This window comes from Stegodyphus dumicola, chromosome X2 (assembly GCF_044657685.1).
Source record: "Stegodyphus dumicola isolate Sdum_Otavi_A_Nest chromosome X2, ASM4465768v1".
Lineage (NCBI taxonomy): Eukaryota > Metazoa > Arthropoda > Arachnida > Araneae > Eresidae > Stegodyphus > Stegodyphus dumicola.
This window is the reverse complement of record NC_140781.1, coordinates 123,887,840-123,909,245: the sequence shown is the minus strand read 5'-3', so window position 1 is coordinate 123,909,245 and position 21,406 is coordinate 123,887,840. Positions and strand designations below refer to the sequence as shown.

Genomic DNA, 21,406 nt, shown 5'->3' with positions numbered 1-21,406 from the left:
AATTTAGTGAACAAAATTGGTTACTTCTAGATATGTAGTAAATAACTTATATTTTCTAGATAGTGAAGGAATTACTGTTTATTATAGTAAATTCCTTTTTTCGCGCATATTTATAATATTTAGCAAAAAATATTATTTTCTTAAGGCCGAATTACGTCAACGCTATTGTCTCTCACCAGGACCACTACAGAAACTTAATTTCAATGAAAGTCATTCAGCAACTCGTAGTAGCAACGCTAAGACATTAACAGAGGAACTTGAAACACGGCAGGCTGAAACTGCCAATCCCCTTTCGTAAGCTTAGATTCTCAGTCCTGCTTTAAAACTCACTTCACTTACATATTCTGGTTGAATAGACAAAATAATAGACATTCAGGAAAGATTCAGGATGAGAAACAACATGTTATAAACCTTACAGCTTCATTAGTGCTTCTTTCTGGATGAAAAAAAATATTTAAGTAAATTCCTTTTAATCAAGTTGTTTTGGGGACAGTGAATGTCAGAGAGAACTTGCGCTTAATTTAACAAAAATGTAATTCTAATTTTAGCTGATTTTCTAAACTTTCGGATTATTAAATGCTCCTCGTTATACGTTATCAGGAATGTATGTAACTGATTGGTTAAATATTGTACACTGCGAAAAAATAATATGAGGGGGGGGACAGTTCTATATCTCCCGTTCTACTGGGCCGACTGACAAAATTCAAATTGCGTTTTTCATGTCTCGAAAGCATAATTTAGGAAATATATTAGATTTATATGTAGCATTGTTCTAGCATAGGTATTTTGACACAAAATCTGAATTTTTTCTGAAATAACATCTTAGAGTGGAGCCATTATTTAAAAGAATTATCAAACCTGAATCATCTCTTCCGTAATTCAGTTTTTATGTTAAAGGTACATTTAAGGAATTCTGCCCAGGATATATTCTAAATTCACCTTAACGTTTAAGTCATTTTCTCCTTTAAGTTTCATTAGCGAATTACATCTTGGTATTCAAATAGCATTGCACTTGAAATAAAACATTAATCAGAATAAAGTTGGTATCAATAGAAATGTGAGCCAGTTTTTTATAGTTTACATAATTATCAGGGTATATCCCGCTAAATATGCGCAAATGAAATATCAATAATGTGTTATAGTAAAATGTCAGCTTCGACAGCGATCAAACTTAAGAAAGATCACGTCTCGACTCGAAAGAAGTCTCTAAGACAAAGTTACCGAAGCTTTTGCCTGCTTTTTTCATAAAAAGGCAGATGCTCTCAAATGTTACGATAAATTGCGAGATCAGCGGGTTTAAATTAATAAGCTCAGCATTTAACTTTCACATGCGAACATCAGGAGTATTTTCAAATTTATGGTAAATTACTGACAAAAGTTTCTTGTTTACAGGAGACGCTGCCGTTCAAGAGCTCTGGATACAAAGTTACGTTTGGGGTATCAAGAAGATGATGAGACAGAAGATGAATGCAATGGACTTGTTGAAATAGAAATGAGACTGCCAAGAAAGAGGCAGATAACATTTGGTCCGCCTCACAGTACGTCATATAGTAGATGGTTTAGCCATTTTAATAGTCTGGACAGTCACTACAACTAATAAATTGAACAGTAAAAGTTTTAGAGAAGACATGTGATGTAAGGTCAGTCCAGCTAGAGTTACGTTGCATCATTACGTTCCTTTTCCAAAAGAAGTTTTTAGTCTACGAATGTTGTACTAAAAACTTCATCAAGCCTGGATTTTTAAAATATTAGCGAGATGAAAGACGTCATCAGCTACTGCAAAAAAAAAAAAAGTCAAATGTGATAATGATACGTTTAATCTCTCAACTAATCTCAGTTGACGAAAGTTAATTATTGATATTCATGTAGCATACTAATATATTTTCTATACAGTTTGACCGACCTTGCTCTCAAAAGCTCTCCATCTCCTGATGCATGTCAGCATCTACAAAGCTCCTGGTGGAGCCCTTCTCTTTCGTGATTTTACGCACTAACGATTGCTCATAATGCAAATAGTATCCGTCGATCTTCATTATTATCAGTCAGACATTGTAAAATAGAAGGATGAGCCGTTTATGTCGATCAAAACTTCAGCGCATCTGTTTAATCCCTTCTGCAACGAACAATGGATGTCCATGGCAATGAGGGGCATTGCCCGGAGGAAAATTGTGCAAGTTTTCTCTCAATTTCTTTTATGTAATATTCCAAAATAATAAAACCGGATCTATATGTTTCACAATATCGAGTTATATGGGTTCGGAAGGAATTATTCCTGTCTAAAAATATGCCACCGACGTACTGCTTCAAAAAGTGAGAACTGATACAGGACTTTAAAATGCATATAATATCTCTATCTGTGACAGTCTGACAGCAAGAATGTGGATTTAAAATGAAAAGCCTCCATAATGAACTGCCAAGAAAACAGATCTGTGGTTTATATATTTTTACAAAAACGTTGAAAGGCAATCCGCTTTAACAGGTTTTTCAAAAACCTCGCAAAAAATATTCTTAAAATCATTAAAAGTACTTGGAGCGTGTTTCAAAAATATTGCAAGACTAAATATCTCTTAAAAGATTTTTTGCAGACACGTGGCTTCAGACTGAGAAATTAAGAAAATAAGGTAGGCTTTTCAGAATACGATAATTTTGGTCGTTTAAGATATTTTAGTAAAAGTGACAGAAAATTTTTCTATGGTCAAAGCAGTGAAATCAAATTGGCATATGATTAAAATTATCAGATATACCCAATTAAGAATTTGAGGGATTGTATTCGCATATCCCTAAGAATAGTAATATACGTTACGTTTTCAATGGTAAATTCTAAAAGATACTTTTTATGTGGGTTTAATGCAGAAGCCCGTGTCTCAAATTTCCAATAAACAAAAAGCTCGAAATTTTTACTTCACAAAATTAAATTCTTGTATGACCTCGAAACCCGAATGGTTTTGTAACAGGCTAAAGGGGTTTAAATAATGAAATTTTGATATTTTTAGAGCCAGTTTTGCACATTACAAACCAGTTTTCTCCTCTCTAAAAGATCTTTAGATATGTGAGGTTCAATACATTTTCGATAAAATATGTGTTGCGACTAAATGTGTCAAACACCAAAAGCCTACCCCTGTGATTCCTTTCACAATTTCATTCCTTGATTCATTTTCAGCTGGATGAAGATATGAGATGGACTGGCCAAGAGATATTTAGCCAAGCAATCTTTTTGAATGAATCTGTATAAAATGATGTGTTATTACATTCTAGAGACATCAGTTCAACGTCTAGACTTCAGTTCAGTTACTGAGAATCAACTACTTTCGCAACTAGTTCTGGCCAAATTTTGAAAGCGCTCTATTTCTAATTTTCACAGTTAAAAATCTTATAAAATCGTTTCCCAAAACTTTTAGTTAAGTCTAATGCATAACAAGAATGCGTGCAACAGAATAAAATTACTAAAATTCACATAAAAAATGCTAAAACCATATACTTAAATTGTGCTAAAATTCATTGTATCTAAATATCAGTCGCTTACCTGTTTCGCCACTCTGTGGCAAAATAATCTGACGTTAATGCTGACTACCTGCATATTGTAAAATTATTTATAAGGTTTCCAGCTAGTAGCCAGGTATAAATAGAGTAATAATTTAGTTGCTATGCATCTCACCTTAAGTTACTGAAATTCTTAAGCTGAAATTTGGTAATGTATTGACTAGTTAAAAAAAAAGCATAAACAATATTCCGGACTTCATCTTTCTCCAATCCCATTACTCCCATGAGTAAAAGGGTTTCCACTTTGGAGGAAAAGTTAATCCGAGGATAATCTCAGGATCACTATTATAGTCTCGATCAGTAGGACCAAGATCTGCCTGCTTCAGTATTGACTAGCAGGTATAAGATCTGCATACTTCAGTCTTGACTAATAGGAATGAGACAGCTGCTTTCGCAATTCTTTCTACCATTACAGCCTGTCTTTAATAGCTTGTTATTTAACATATATATCTAGAAATATCTCGCTTCATAACGAATAAGATGACAACAGAATAATAACAAGACAAAAATAAAACCTTATAAATAATTTTAGAATATGCCCGAAGTAATATTTAATATTGGAATAATATTTAAAATAACTAAGCAAACATGAAAGCGGAGTAATTTCTTCATTTCAAATCTCTTATCCTAACAAAATAAAAATATAAAAAATAAGATAATTAAGCATTATTCTCCTTTTATACGCTATATTCATACCATCAAAAGAAAAGAATAATTTTCTCTATAAAATACTAAATAAAAACTCAAATCAAACCAGCATTCTGCCAGTAACGCTGTGTGAAAATCAAAGAATTAGAAAGGAATGTTCTCTCTGTAAAATATCGAATAAGTAGGTAAGAACGTTTTCAGAAGAAAGGAAATTATATTTCTTGCAAAATGTGATATAATTTACAGGTGACTCTCTATCATTTGGAATAGTTAAGCAAGCAGCTTCTTGCTACACAGCTCGAACAACTTGTAATCATGCTTCTTGTAATGCAATTAGATCAAGCATCTCTCATTACAAATAACATTCTACGTGTTTATACTGCTTACTGCAATTTTTATGCTCTTTGTACAATAGACTGCTGCTTAGTTAATGAATGTAAGAGGATTAACCCCTCTTCTTATTTGTATTACTTGTTCAGATCTTTAAAACAGCCTTAATAAATGTGAATGGGGTTATACAGAGAACTGACCTGTTTTGCTTTTAGAAAAAATGGGTCTTTTTATCAGAAGACAGAAAATACACAGAGGATTAGTATTTTCAAAACCACGAATGTTCATTTCCTTTTACGACATACTGCGAATAAAAGCAAAGACGAAAGTTGTCAAAATACTCAGTTATTCAAAATTCTGTATTTTTCGCGCTGATGAAAGAATCTAAACAACGTCATATGATTTCCTGCCTTTGCTCTGAATACACGCAGAGCGTGTTGGCATTCGGGCGAATGAACTGTTCTCTCTCATCAATTCTCGCTTTCCTGCGGAAAGTGATGTAATTGGTATTTAGATCAAATAATAATTGTTATCTCACACGTGAAAAAAGTATTTCAAAAGCATCACGATTAAATTAATTATTCTAGAAACGTTCATTACAGTAAAAGTTGCGTTGTGAAAGTCAATATTTTATTACTTTGCTCTAAATGTATCAAGAAATTTCTGAAAACTGAGACAGATTAAATACATGCCTTTCAATAATTACCATCTTACACGTTTACATTTTCTGGAGAACTGTACAGCCGTTCATCACTGAATATTTACTCAGAATATAATTATTTGTACAAAAAAGCATCATCCCTCTCTTTTAAACATAAATTGCATTTTATTCATTACTTTTGGAAATGTATGCATTTTATCATATATTACCACTTATTTGCTATTACCGTTGGTGTTTTAAATCAATATACATTTTGTACATCTTAATAAAAAATACAAACTTTTCTCCCAGAAAAATTTCTGATTTTATTATAAGATTATAAAACTTTAGAATTTTATCATTAAGTAGTAAAATTAGGATTTTTCAAAAGGTAATGAATTTCCAGTTGTACCTGTAGAAGTTATTTCTTTGTTGAAATGTACATTAAGTAATTGTTAGACCAACGTTTCCAGACGGATTGAATTCCTTTTGTAAATTTTTTCCAGTATAATTTACATTTCATTAAAAATATGCTCTTTTTAAATGGAATTTATCATGAAAAGAATTTTTAACCTATAATTACATAAAATTATTTCTATTAAAAACTACTTTAAGAGAGAATTCGAATTAGAAGAATGAAGTTCTGAAGAGACTAAATTTTATTCAAAAAGCAAAAATTTAGAATTTAGTATGTAATCTTATTGTCAGTAAATTACTAAATTTGAAGGTTAAAGTAATTTTCTTTTCTGAAACTCCTTACAACGAGCAGATATCATTCTAACCCACAGTATAAGTTTTCACTTTTATTTAGAATTAATAACTGCATATACGAATAACTTCCACATACTTCCTACCATTATTATTAATTGATAGCTACTTTTAGCATTTACCATTATTATTAATTGATAGCTACTTTTACCATTTACCATTATTATTACTGCTACTACTTTTTACCATTATTATTAATTGATAGCAAATAAATCTTGCTATATTAATTACCTTTATTTCACAAATACTGCAAAATATTTTTTGCCTTATTTTACGAACGAATGCTTTTCTTCAAAAGAAAAAAAACAAAAACTTTCTCAGTGTTATTAAATTTTATAAAAGTGCAAACGGTCAGTTCAAGGCGTGTATCCAATAAAACTTTATAATAGTTAGGCCATCATTTGATGAACATCATTTTGCGAAACTTCAGTTTGTATGTAATTACTCCTTGTAAATTTATTTAACCAAATTTTTCATTTAATTAAATCTAAATTCAATCTTTCTGATTAAAATAACGTAACAGAAAGAAATCGAAAGGTTTTATGAATTAAAGCACGCTACGATTCTAAAATTTTTAAATATCATTACAGTAGTTTTTCTACGCGATTAAAATCATTCTTTTAAAATTTCATTTTCTTTAAATTACTTGCTCAGAAAGCCAAGTTATGTCATGGGAATTATATGCTGAAAATTTTAAAAATTTATAATATTTTAACAATTTTTTATGGATAATTTTTATAACCATGTGAATAAAAAAATTAGCAATATACAAATTATGTTTATAAGCATTTCAAACGATTCAGTGCATAAGACAAATAAAATGTTTTACTGATGGATTTCTGTAATTTCAGCCCGATAAAAGGAGAAATTGCTGGTTTATTGTAACTTTATTTGTCATTGGGTTATGTACATTAAAACCTTGAAAAAAGAACTGTACTCTTACCAAAAATCTAACCTGAGATCTTCTGATTGATAGCTGAAGGCATTAATTACAGCAGCACAATAATAAATTATAGGAACCCGATAACAATCTCGACTATGTTCTATGGATACAAGGTTTCATCTTGTGATGGCAACAACTCTTTATATTTGCTCCTCATGAAATATTTACAATATTGCTCTTGCATCTGTTTTGCAATGTTCATTTAATTTTCTGTATCATATAAGCAGAACTTAGCTATTTATCAAATCACGAAAATCCACTTCAGTGGGAAACATTCATCGTCACAGAAATTATTTCCCGCTACGCAGAAATGTTGTGGTATTTAATATTTATATTTAAAATAACTTACATATGATGAGCCATTTATATTAAAATTTGTGAAATAAATTTTTATACATTACTGTAGTACCATTATTTTTATTTTACATTTCAGGGCATTTATTATGCGAATTCTTTCCTTAAATTCGTGCGCGTTATTATACGAGGCGTATTCAGAAACTAAGTACCGTTTTGAAAAAAAAAAAAAAAAAAAAAAAAAAAAAAAAATAGTAAAACAATTTTTTCGAATTCAATTTTATTTTTACATGAAAATATATGTCTTAAACTATTTTTCAACATAGTTTCCGCCAATGATCAAACACTTGTCATAGCGGGTGACCAGTTTTTTTATACCATCGTTAAAGAAACTTCCCGCCAGTTTCGATAACCACGACTCCACAGCATTTTTCGTGTTATCGTCAGATCCAAAGCGGTTGCCACCAAGCTCGCGCTTCATGTGCAGGAACAAGTGATAGTCGGACGGCGCCAAGTCCGAGCAGTACGGCGGGTGATCGAACTGCTCCCAATGAAACTGTCGAATTAACGATTGAGTGACACCAGCAGTATGGGGCCGAGCATTGTCATGGAGCAACACAATTCCTTTACTGAGCATTCCTCTTCGTTTGTTTTGAATGGCATGCCTTAGTTTTGTTAAAGTCTCACAATATCGTGCCGCATTAATGGTTTCACCTCTGGGAAGAAATTCAGTAAGCAAAACGCCTTTCCTATCCCAGAAGACAGTGCACATGATTTTTTGTGATGATATTATCACTTTGAACTTTTGTTTTTTCGGAGAATGAGTGTGTCTCCACTCCATCGATTGTTGTTTCGATTCTGGTGTGAAATGACACACCCAAGTTTCATCACCTGTCACAGTTTGGTTTATAAAGTTTTCTCCCTCATCACTGTACCGCGTGAGAAATGTCAGGGCACTACCAAGTCGCTTTGTTTTGTGAACATCAGTGAGCATTTTTGGAACCCATCGGGAACACAGTTTGGAATAATTAAACGGTCAGACACAATTTCGAACAAAACAGTACGTGAAATTTGTGGAAATGCCTCTGAAAGAGTTGTCATTGTGAAGCGTCTTTTCTCATGAATTGCTTCATCAACTTTCCTTACCAAATTATCGGTGACAACAGAAGGCCGACCACTCCGAGCCTCGGCGTGGACATTTGTTCGACCTGCATTAAACATTCTTACCCACTTTCTCACCATTCCATCACTTATCGCGTATTCACGTAAACTTCTGTCACTTGACAATAAATTTCGGCCGGTTTACCATTCCTCGCGTTCAAAAATTTAATCACGGCACGAATCTCACAGTCAGCGGGAGAACTAATTGTCTTAAACATTTTGAATGTGCACAGCAAACTGAAAACACAACATAGAGCAACCAAAATGACGACAATTGAAAGTCAGTGAACAAGAAAGACTAGTGCGCGTGCGCGGGACGCCTACCACAGCGCTGCGACGGCGCTAGAATGAAACGGTACTTTCCGAATACGCTACGTATTAAACAATGAAAGTTGCTCATTTACTCAAGTTATATATGATAGAACGTCTCTTCCATATCTTTAAACAATTACGTTTACTTTTTAAATAAAATTTTAAACTTTACTCCAATTACTAATAAATAAATTACGTAAATAGAGAATTAGTATTTATTATAAAACACATAAATGTACTAGCCACACAGAAACTTTTCTATGAAAGAAAACGGGGCATTTATGTTACATAAAGAGAGAATAGTTATACTATATGACTATTATTTATGTTATATATGATGAAATTAATCCGTAAAAATAAGTTTATTTGAGATAAATAACTGGAACAAATAACTGGAGCTGGTTACAGATCAAGTTAGTTGCTTCCAATCTGAAGACAAGTGTTGATACATTAGCGGCACCTTTAATATCAGGAGGGAATCTTGAATAGCCGTTCTGATGAAACCTGCTGAAGATATGGGTGTATCTGAATTCAAAGTATACTGCTTGAATAAAATAAAAATTTACAGACATTACTTTTAGAAAAATTTGTATGTAGCACTATAAGAAGAAAATACTGAGTCAGCTCAATACACACACTTTCTCATTACTAAACGTGGATGAGAACATTTACAATGAAATCACATACACTGACAGTATTGCATGAATACTTAGTTTGCAATGTATTGCAAAAACAGTTGCAAGAACACAAAGCACACACTTTTCACAGCGCAAACGTGAATGAGGAGAGGAACGTTGAAATCACATGCACTGACAGTATTGCATGAACACTGAAATTACACTGAAGGTAATGCCTTTGAAAAAGGGGGAGATGATAGCAGCGAAGATATTAACTATTCGTATGTGGCCAAAAATGAGAGCGGTGTGGTGAGTAAATCCAAATAAGAGATGTTGAATGGCTAATTGCTGCAGAATTTACATAAGTACGGAAGTAAAGAGTAATATTAAAAATTAAATTAAACTAAAACAGAGATTTCAAAATAATCAAAGTACTGACATATGTTAAAAGTGTCAAATGAAAATTTTTAAAAAAATGCAAAGTGTGTAAGCAAAGTTCTAATTGAAGAGCTCTAATTGACATTAATTATCAAATTACCTAAAGAAAATGTACTAAAAATGCAAGTGAACAGAACACAGTACAACTCCAATTATCCGAACTCTGACTATCCGAATCCCTGATTTTCTGAACTGCTTTCAGAAATTCAGAATCAACTGAAGAAGAAAAGGAAAAGGAGAAAAAGAAAAAAGAAAAAAGAAGCTCAAGAAAAGAAAAAGGAAGAGACAGGAGAAGATGATAATGACATGTCACTTGAGGAATTAAGAAACATTCTTTTGAAAATTCCTGGATGTTCAGAAATTAGTGCTCAGGATACAGAAGAATGGATGGTGTGATTCAACAGATCCTGGGTTTCAAATTCTAAATGATGATGAACTTATTGAAAGTGTGAGAGAAGAAAGTGTCGAGGAAGAAGATGACCTTAATGCCGAAGTTGAAGCAGACACGGGACCTGCCTTGAAACTGCGTTCAAGTGCTTGGAGCGTCAGCCTGAGTGTGAGCACATGCAACTTCTCATTGTCAAGCGGGTGTGTGACTAGGCTGCCCGAAAACGGATGAAGATAGTCAAGAGCTTAATTTGACCGAGATGTTGAGCAAGCAATAATTTTCAGCACTTGTACGTACTGTACAGTACGCTATACAACACGTCTGTAAAAGTGTTGCCTTTTCATTTTAATTAATTAAATCCTCTTTTTTTAATTTTTTCTCCCATTTTCAACACACAGTACATACAGAAATTAATTACAGTGTAAGTAGACCCTTTATTCGGAAAAACTCCAATTATCCGAATTCCCAACTGATTCGGATAATTGGAGTTCTACTGTAATTAAAGAAAAGTAATTAAATAACTTTCAGAGCCATTAGGTTATATCGATGCAGGAAGTGAAAAATATATAGTGCAATCGAGGGGATTCGAACTCCTGAATATGCGTCGAGCATTCTTCCAGTTACACCACTATGGCATCTCGAAAGAAGGAAGAAAATACTTTATAAATTTATAAACTCTAACTCAGTGCAATTAAGTTACTATTGTGGAAAATTACAAAGAAGTTAACCAAGGAGATGAATTTCACTGAAACGCACTACCTGTAATGTCTGGTACTATACGATAAGCAAATATTATTTGTCGCAGACCATGTCAAATTTCATCATCTCCATAGGGTTGTAAATGAAACCTATAATGATTAACTAAGGATTAAACCGGGTGCCTTGTTTTAAGGGATCTGATTTTCATAATTGCATAGTTTAAAGAGGCCTCTTGATCGTTACCAGTTTTGTCACTTAGTAATCATCCTCCCAGTCTGTAAATGGTCTCTTCAGTTACAACCCACTTGATGGGGTTAAAGTAATTTTTTTAATTTAATCTGTGCTTTTGTAAGTTGATTGTGGTCATGTCGGTACTCACCGACGTTTAGAAAGTAACTCGGAATGAAGTTCTGTTAGGTGAACAAACTTTTAAGAAGATTACTAGAGTTGCAAGGTTACGATAAGTTTGGTCATGCTTCACTTTTAGGCAAAAATGGGCAAAATATAAAGTTTTATGTAAGACCTTTGCAAAGATATTTCTGACTTTTTACGTTCCTTCTTACACTTCTGAAATTTTTTAAGTCCAATTCTATAATGCTCAAAACTGATTCTATAACTTGCACATAAACTGATCTACATTAAAAACTCAGCCTCTTTACATTCCTCTGATGTAAAATCCCGCTCAAAAATTCCCAGTTATGTCCACAACTGAGCTCTCCTTTAACAATATTTTGAGACTCCTTAAAATTTTAATGTAGGACATCTCAAATAATATTCATCGCATTATGATTCCTTTTGTTTCTCTAATTCTATTGATGGAACAGAATTTTTATAGAGCCTGTATTCAACTATATTTCTTTGTTTTTACTGAATCAAAAATATGATCAAATTGTCGTTAGCTAAAAGAACCCCTTAGTCTAAGACAAGAATTCTTGCATATTTGGATTGAAATATTGTTAAAACTTGCTGTATTGAAACAGTTACTTGAGGAGAGATTTTACCCTATTGCTTGAGTTTCATTTCAGCTGCTGTTTGTATTTACAGTGTAAAGTCTAGGAAATCTAAGAATCACTTCCCCATCAAGGACAAAATGTGCTCGATCATAATTTAAGCAAAAAGGGTAACATGGGATTAAACATTCAATGTAGAAATGCTGAAAATTCGTTACATATTAGATATAAGAGATAGTAGAGCAATATAACAGCATCAATAAAATACTGCAAAAATATGTGATTGTGAAGTTTAACGTGCTTATAAATTACTTAACTTTCATTCCATTTTGCATTCCTATGCAATGCAATACGGAAAACTTTTTTCGTTAGATTTGGTCAGACTTAACAAAAATGTGTGAAGCATACAGGTAATGTATCTACACTTTGTAGTAGAAGAAAAAAATCAAATTTTTGCTTACTTCATCGTGTTATGATGCATACCGGAACCAAACCATTGCTTATTTGATTTCGCTGTATTGCATAGCAGAACTTTATATTTGCAAGATTAACTGATTAAACTGCAATAAAAAATCCAAATTGTTTATGATTATATAGTAAAATCAATATGTAAAGAATGCTGAATTTAGGCTGAATATTACTGATTTACCGACTGTTTTAGATTATCCATACCCGGGACCTATGTCGCGGATAATTGCAAAACACGGATAATACAAACTATCATTTTTCATGAATGTTGCATGTATTTATTTCTTAAAAGAATTAGCAACTTCATTCTGTTATTGAGAATGATTAAATACTATCGAATTTCACTGCGTAATTTTCGAAGTGCTATTTAATCATTGTTTTCGAATCCTCTTTGGCCAATAGAGCTTCAATATAAGTCATTGTTGTCTCGAGGCTAATGCAATTGTCAGTGTCGTCTTCGCTTTTATTTTCAGTATCACTCTTTGCCTCTTCTGTTCTTATGACATTTGAAACAATATCCTTACCACTCGAGCACTGAAAACTCTGCTCAATCAAATCGCCATTGATGTTTTCTTGAACGGTATTTTTGAAGAATTTTACATTTTCTGTTTTTAGCATACGACATCTGTTACTGCCTCGATTTCTTAACAATTAGATAAATCTCCAATTGTTATATTAGGCAGAATCTTTCTCCATGCTCGCACTTGCGCGTTTTTATATTTTACACACTCTAGCGCATAGTATTCGGTGTGCGTGCGTGGGCACCGCACGCATCTAAGCACAGATAACCCGCAAACCGGATAAGCGGCACCCGGATAATCGAGAGTGCACTGTATTTAAATATGAGATTTTCAAACAATAAAAATTTTAAATAACGAAAGAAAGCTTTAAACCGAATAATTGCACTAAAGTAAGCTCTACTTTGTATGTTTAAATCTATATCTGCGCATTTATTAATTTCTAACGTTCGCAAACCTCTTTAACACCTAACAAACTTATTCGTAACTTATTGTTATAAAGCATTTTCTACATATATGCCTCTTTTATAATACTAAAAAGCTTAAAATTAAAAGACAGTAATACTGTTAAAGAGCAAAAGTTGGCAACAAAGTCGGGCTGCTTATCAAAACGAGATTTTAATTCAGTTCAAGTAGAATTTCCCTAGATTATATGATGCTCTTTCTCTCTTCTTTTCTCGTTATAACAAATCATATTACAAATAAGTCGAATGGCATATGTAAGTAAAAAATAGCAAAGTCAATCTAATTACTGATCTTAAAAGAAAGATCTGTCTTCTAACTTACAAGTTAATGTTCATCTGATAGTATCTGACTTTTGCCCTTTCGCTCCTTTCAGAAATACTAGCTCGCAATCAAAGTTTTAATGGCAGAAACGCAATGTAACTGATTTAAGCCAGCTTCTTTTAAGAAATAGCTGACATTTGACATATAAGGTTTATGTGGTTACGTGAGCAACGTCCTCAGGAAGTATCGTTATTACCCAAGAGGAGCGCTTAAGGATTCAGTGTAATACTTACTTTTTACGTTACTCTTCTTTTAGTCATTAATCCTTTGAGAAAGAAGCGGGAATTGCTAGCCTTAAAGCGATGCTTTAACTTTGGTCTTAATAAAACTTTTATGACCAAACTACTGATTTTTTCGCTGCAGTATATCGAATTTCAAGCGGATAACTGAGATGCTGTAAAGCAGAAAGCAGAATAAGATGCCTGATATCCTTAGTACATGCATATAAAATTTCATGGTACCGATTGCAAATAAATATATATTTAAAATATTGTTAACTAATCACAAAGAAGATATCTTATTTAACAGCAAAAGAAATTAATTAACAAATAACTTCTGAAGAAAAATTACGAGTATCAGTCAATTTGCGCTTAAGGAATGATTTTCTGCACTTAATTCATAGTTTGAGTCAATGCCCAAGCTACATCTTTAAACGTAGTGTATAATTAATACTCACCATATAATCTCAGACTTTTAGTTCTGAAGATGAACATCGTTAAAAATAGAATTTACTCTTTAAAAGGAGAAATATTTCACAAAACATCTGACAGAATTTTTTAACCAAGATCTTACGCTCCAGAAATTTTTATTATGGCTTGAAAACAGGTTTATTTTAGCACTTTTTACTATGTCTCTAACAATTCTGACACTTTGTCACTGTAATAAAAGCCTCATTCTTCGCAGTGAGAAAGAAGCTTTTATACATCGTATGCCATCGCTCCATTTTAGATTTTTAACTGCGCTATTGTTTAAGTCAGGACAGTTCAAATTTTCCATGCGTGTAGACTACTTTTTTCTCTATAGACGGCTTCACCACTAATCTACTGATGGGCGGAAATGTATTAGAAAATACTATAAATACGCACAACAAAAATAAAAAATTATATTATTATAGGCCGAAATGCGCATTATGAAATTTGCAAATAGTCATATGGCAGAAAAAAAAAAAAAAGTGAGAAACTGCTGATTTAGGAAATAACAACAATCTTCGTGAAACATAATATTTATTACAAACAGAAACTTACAAGAACTTGCTGTATTGAATTCCCAAGTTTATCATCTTGCTATGAATGAGAACGACTAATACGTAGTAACTGACGACGCTGTTAAAAATAATTTTGAAGGAATAGCTGTCATTGTTCAGAAATGGACAATGGCAAAGTTAGAATTCTTTAGATTTAGAGCAATTAAGACAGGAGGGACAATTTTAACAACTATCAAGGTGATCGCCAGCTAAAAAACTTTATTTACGTTAAAAAAACTCTGTATTTAAACATTACGTTTTATTTTAAAATACTTAAATCGGAAAATAAGGATTTTGCAAGGTGGCAATGAAGATTTTAATGAAGGACTATTTTCTCTTACTTTTTGTTTCGGAAGCAGTCAATGGTAGAAGATTTTTTAGAGACCACGTGGCTAAAATCATCAGTAAGTCTTCACTAGAGAACGTCATTCCGACCCCGCTTATGCAATAGTGCTGTGAAGTCATATAACGTACGGTAGATACTCTGTTTCATTCGTGGTATCCTGACAGCTCAATATTACAGAGTTGGCCAAACTTCATGTCAGTAAGAGCCGCACGTTTGAATTCGGGAATGTTCGAGAGCCGCATCTAGATTTTCTAAAAGCCACAAGTTCATATTTACATCATTATAGAAGTAGTGGAGGAGGTTTCAAATAGAAAGAAATCCTTGATAACTTTATAAAAAGAGTCTAAACTAATTAATAACTTCCTTTTGGACACTGAATAGTTTTAGATTACCATATTTGATGCATATATTTTATATGCATAATGAGCCGCACAAATTGCCTACGAGAGCCGTATCAGGCTCGCGAGCCACAATTTGGCCACCCCTGCAATATTATATTGATTTGGCAGTGCAACCAACAGTATGGTCACTCATACAAGGTGTCCCGCGACTGCACTAGACAGCGACGCTTCAGAGCTACGACGCTAGGCGATATATTCCTTATGCTACTATGAATAACCTGCACCACCCAGCCAATAGCGTGTTAATGATGCCGACTTCCGTACCGATGACGCTGCGTTCGAATCCATGTTCGGTAATGGGGGTACTCAAATACACGGCCAGCCGAAAGTCCTCTTGAAAGCGCGGTGGTAAGGGAAAAAGTGTGGACCCTACCCACCCCAAGATGTACTTCCTCAAAACTGGGACGGAAGCTTAAGAGCAAACAAGGTTCGGCGATATGTAATATATATCTACCGAAATACAAAGATGCTAGCTTTGCTTTAACCTATACGTGTGAACAGCCTGCGTGGATTTGACGTGCTGCCGCGGTTTGAAGCACTTCCAAACTTTTTTCCCTAGACTCATATGGGACATCATTTATTGGTTATTGAAAAAAGACAGCTAGGTGCCGGTCTTGATGATTTAGGATCCCAAGTTTTTACAACACGGCAAAACATTCCTCATGAAAATATTGATGACGTCACTGACAGCACGCAAAGGCGTATAAAGGCGTGTATTCATGGCGATCATATTCCATACTGATTCAACTGATGTGATTTGAAAATATTATTCCCAGTTTTCAATCGTTTCCATATGATTAAAATGTCTATCGATTTCTTGAACTTCAAATTTCTGAGACTTTTCCTTCGTTTGTTGCAATTACAATGTTAAACAGTGTGATAATCAATCTCACAGCTCCAATATGCAGTCTCATTTTAAGAGATGCCTGAGAAGAAATTTATTTTAGAGTAAGTTTTCGCAGTTATTTTCCTTGAGAAAATATTTTTAGGCCTCATGGAAGCACAGCAAAAAATACTTTGCTTGTAGCTAATGGGACAATAGCTGATCAAATAACTGACAATGCTATTTAAAAAAAAATAATCTCTGCGTGCTCCTATTTTGATCAGTCTCTTTCCTTACGTTTTCTGTGTACTTTCTTTCTAGAAATCACCTTTCATTGAGTTCAAGCCAAATAAATAATGAGTCAGTTGTGTGTAATAAACCCTACTTAACTTTAATAGATCAGACTCGACTTGTAATACATTTCGTCACCACCAGCATTTGAGAAATGGGTCTCCTAATCCCCAGTCGCCCTTTAAAAGAGGGAGTATATAATGTATTTTCTTCCTCCTTCCGTCATGCCATCGGTAGCAGGTTCGGCGCGAGTTCAAGAGAGATGGATTCGGGTCCTGCCGAGGGTGCTGCTCATTTTTTAAGCCTCCTGGTTCAAAAATCTTGCTGACTCTACAAAATTTCGGGCTTTTTTTACGTTAAACTGCGGATTTCTCAGAGCATAATGTAATCAAAAATATATATTTCGCAACTTCAATTTTTTTTTTAATATCTGCGCTTTTAATTACATACTCGGGGAATATTTTGAAAATTTGTAGAAGAATTAATTTTGCATTTGCTGCTAATAAATAATTTATAACCTTTAACAAAAATTGCCGTTATTTCTAATTTCTCTCATAATGAGATTCCTCCCCCCCTTTTTTTCCCGATTGTAAAATTATTTCCAGAGTAGCGAGTCTGCAAAATTTTTCTTTTGGGGGGAGCGCGTTTAAAGTTCTGGCATGCGCTCAGTTTTGGAGGAATAATAGAATTAATTATGTATTCTGCAAAAAATTTCTCATGCATTCATCTAATGGAGCATGCATCTCTTTCTTTCAGCAAAGTGTAATGTGCGTAAAGAAATAACAAAAATTACCTGCAAGTGGAAACTGAAGAGTGTGTATGTGGGGGATGCAGATTTGTGATTTTGAAGTGAAACGTTTCTGCTTAGAATAAATTTGTTTAGTTCTTTGAAACTCTGCATAATCTTTGAAATTTAATTCTCAGCTGCGAACACAAAAAAAGAATTGCCACAGTTTTGTCCGTTTACTTTTACTTTTATTTATTTTCATTTTATTCATTTATTTTTATTTATTTTATTTATATATTTTTTATTTTCTGTCATTAATTTATTTTATTTATTATTTACATTTATTCCTTTTTTTTTTATTAATTTACATTTGATTCACAAATGCGTCAGTTTATTTTCCCAAAAACAAATTCTGGAACATTTAAATATTTTGCACAGAAAATTGCAACTTTTTATTTATGCATTAGTTTACTACGCTTAAGCGGCTGCTTAAAGTCAGTTTCAAGCTACTTTCAAATCTTAATTGATCGGGCGGGCTACTGAGTAATCACTCAGTCTTCGCTGAAATTGTTTCAGAATGTGTTCGAGACCTAAAGAATGACATCGGTAAAGGAATTACGGATAATAGTATATGAAGAAAAATCCCAAATTAACATCTTGCATTCAATGCTCATATATTATTTACCTATAGTTGTTAGCGAAATAAGATTAGCGATGTGATTAGTTTATGTGATTGTTAGAGGTGTGATTATTAGGCGTAAATGCAAGAATTTTTAATTTCAAAAAGAAATGTTAATCTCATATAATCGTATCTTTAATGGCTAATCTCATGTTAATGTTACTTAGTTTACAATTAATAAAAATTGTTATTAAAATCCTAAAATATACAAGACTCTCTTTCATTATTAACGTGAAAAAAAAAAAACAGAAGTTCACTCTGATGTTCATGATTTAATTTGAAATATGAAATAGCTCTAATGGAAAACCATCAGAACTGCCAGTTGTCAAATAACTAAAAACGCAATATGACGAAATAACAAGAATTAAAAAAATAATAATAATCATTTAAATGTATAAATAATAAATGGAAAAAGGGAAAACAAGGCAATAAAAAATCACGTAAGAAAAATAAAAGAATGATACAGAAGTGAAAATGAGGTATAAAATAATAATAAGCAAAATAAAATAAGCTTACAGTTCTGTGCTAAAACAAACACATGGGATAAGAAGTAAAACAAACTTATATCAACATATGATATCGAAGATGGGAGAAATAGGAAATAATATTATAGTACTCTAATGTAAACACAGCTTCTTTTTTATATGAATACCTCACACCAAAAGAATCTCTTTTTATATTTATTAAAGATTCAATTTAGAGTCAACACTTTTCTTCCAAAGAAAATAAAATCTCAATATAATATACTTGCTAATGACCCGAAAGTCATTTTATATTCGGATTTTTCTAGTTACAATTTACGGCATTTTTTTTTTGGGGGGGGAGGTATCTTTTACACTGGAAACAGTGTATGTGTTTACAATATGAATTTTGTGAAGTTTATGTAATAACATAATTCTTTCTGATATCACGTTATTTAAGTATAAACAAAGATGAATTGTAGGTCATTTAAATAAAAGCTGCTTTGCATGCTAGCAGGATTACTATTTTGATCAGGCATAAAATGTTTCAGAGAGCTCCGGTCTAAAATCAAGCACGAACTAATATGCTGTTTTCTTAGGCTGGGTACAAGATCACTCGCAAAACAAAGTTATAAGAATAAATAATGATTCTGAATTGCACTGTCTGATTATAATAATAAATAAATATAAAAAGTAGAACGTTTTCCAATTATTAGCTATGCTTTATAATGCGAATAAACATGCATTTGTGTCATTCAGAATTTAAAATCATGCACAGCTAACAATAAATTTAAACCAAGTTTGTTTAGTAGAATTATTAAAACGAATCGAATTGATTTATTTCTTTAAATTAATCTTTGAGCAGAATGAAGGAACTTGGGTTTGTTTCCGCAATGAGAATAGAAGATAGTTTTGTTTTCTAAACAAACGCTTTTTGAAATTAATATAAATGTTAAATTGCTTAAGGTCTTTCCGTACGAAGTGGTTCAGTTTGTTTTCAAGTAGCAGTGACATGCTCGTGTTTGAACAGTGATAAGGATTTTCAGTACTGTTGGACGTAAATAAAATTGATCTGCCTACGTTTCAACAATGTGGGTAGTAAACTTGTTTTAATTATAGTCCTGTATAGAACGATTAGGCTTCGCCGGGATTCAAACCACGGATCCTCCAAGACAAGAGTCACCGAATATCGGTTCCGATGCTTCCCAGTTTCGGCAAAAATTACTATTCCAAAATCGCAAATGAGATTAGTTCCAGCTTTTTCTATAACTAAATAACAGTGTTTTCTGAAAATTTTGTTATTCTAGTAACATTTTTTTAGCAGTTGATAGAATTGATATTCATGCACTACTACAGCATGCAAATGTAACTCTGCCCTGGTATCAGCAAGGTAAGTGGAAATCTTGATGAACACAGGAAGAAATACTCTAGGCCCTAATAATGTCCCTTCAGCAACTGAAATATTTATGTGCTGTAGCCATGAGATCAAGAAGGTTTAATATGGGTTAGAAGTCCACAAAGATGTTATTTTTTTCTGATCGTGAAAAATACAGTTCGAAATGTCTACTTTTTTTTTTTTTTATTCTTTGTAGCATATCTTGCTATCAATAATTTACTCCTCTTCATCTGTTTTTGTGATACATTTATTTTAATTTAATTATTTACCTAGTTGCTATTCATTTAATTTAGTTTATTAATGCTTTTGTAACTTATTTTGTATATTATTTAATGTTGATCTTTCATTATTTACTTTTTATTTGCTATTATTTGATTAATTAATTTTGGCCACTCTTCTAGAAAGCTTAAACCTAACTCATTTGAAATAATTTAATTTAGTTTATTAGTATTTTCATTTATTACTTCGTATTCCATTTACTTTTAATTATTTATTTTTTAGTTGCTGTTATTTAATTAACAAAGTTTTGTTATTCTTTTAGAAGGGCTTCGGCATTTCAGATTTTAGAAATTAGGTTCTCACCCACTTACTATAGTATCCAGTAAGATACGGATTGTTCTGTACATTTTTTCACTACTGTACTAACGTATCCTAGAAGCAATGCAGCAATTGAAAATACGCAATCGCAAATTTTCATACTTTGTTTCTAAAATTATTATAAAATTTTGCAAAGCTGTGTTAATATAAAATTTACTTATTGCAAGAAACGTAATTTAAAAAAATTATAATTTACATGCATGTACTAATTAAATAACGAATGCTGTATAAATAACATTAACTTATTTCATCAATTTAAAATTGTTAAAGTACATAACAGTAATTTTAATGCGTAATGTAATAAAATAATATTAGAACATTATTAAAGTATTATTTTTTAAGTAAGAATAATTGCCTATTAATTAATCAGCATTTTTTACTACTCGCTTATTAAATAATAACTCGCATTAAATCAATTTGTTCTCTACTTACTAACAAATATAATAAGTGGTTAATGAAATATTAAATTATTAAAACATAACATAAATTATCTTTATTATTTATTTCAAACTGGATATTCTACTCAGAAAATTATAATTTCTTTGTAAACTAATCCGTCCCTGTTCAAATTGCATTGCTCTTGTTTGTCGTCTATAAACACAGTTTATTCAGAGTCGGCTTACTGTATTCGGCGGAATAGGCATAAAAATTTTGGGCGCACCATCGCTATAAGCCAAAAACAGCAAAATTGTGATAGAGCGCTTCAAAAAAGACTTTTGATTGTTCTCAAAAAAGTGCGAATTATTCAATGCGACTCCCCGAGCGGTCGTTTCTCCCTCGCCGTTCCCAGCCTTCCCCTCCCCCCCAAAAAAAGCCGCCTTTGATATTTTAAGCAAATTAACAGTGACTATTGAAATAAAATAACTTTTAAATTGAGAATGCAATCGCTAGATGGCGTTAGCACCGTTATTACCATCCGGATCTGAAACGCATGACGTTTGT

General features: G+C 32.5%; 1 protein-coding gene across 3 annotated transcripts in view; it reads left to right on the top strand.

Annotated features, from left to right (window-relative positions):
• Positions 1-4,713, top strand: part of LOC118186381 (uncharacterized) — a 28,577-nt gene extending 23,864 nt beyond the window's left edge. For all 3 annotated transcript variants that reach the window (XM_085808933.1, XM_035356462.2, XM_085808934.1), the window contains one exon: positions 1,393-4,713. In XM_085808933.1, the coding sequence (XP_085665059.1) occupies positions 1,393-1,597 (205 nt within the window). In that variant the 3' untranslated portion in view covers positions 1,598-4,713. The remainder of the gene's footprint in view (positions 1-1,392) is intronic.
• The last annotated feature ends 16,693 nt before the right edge of the window (positions 4,714-21,406 follow it).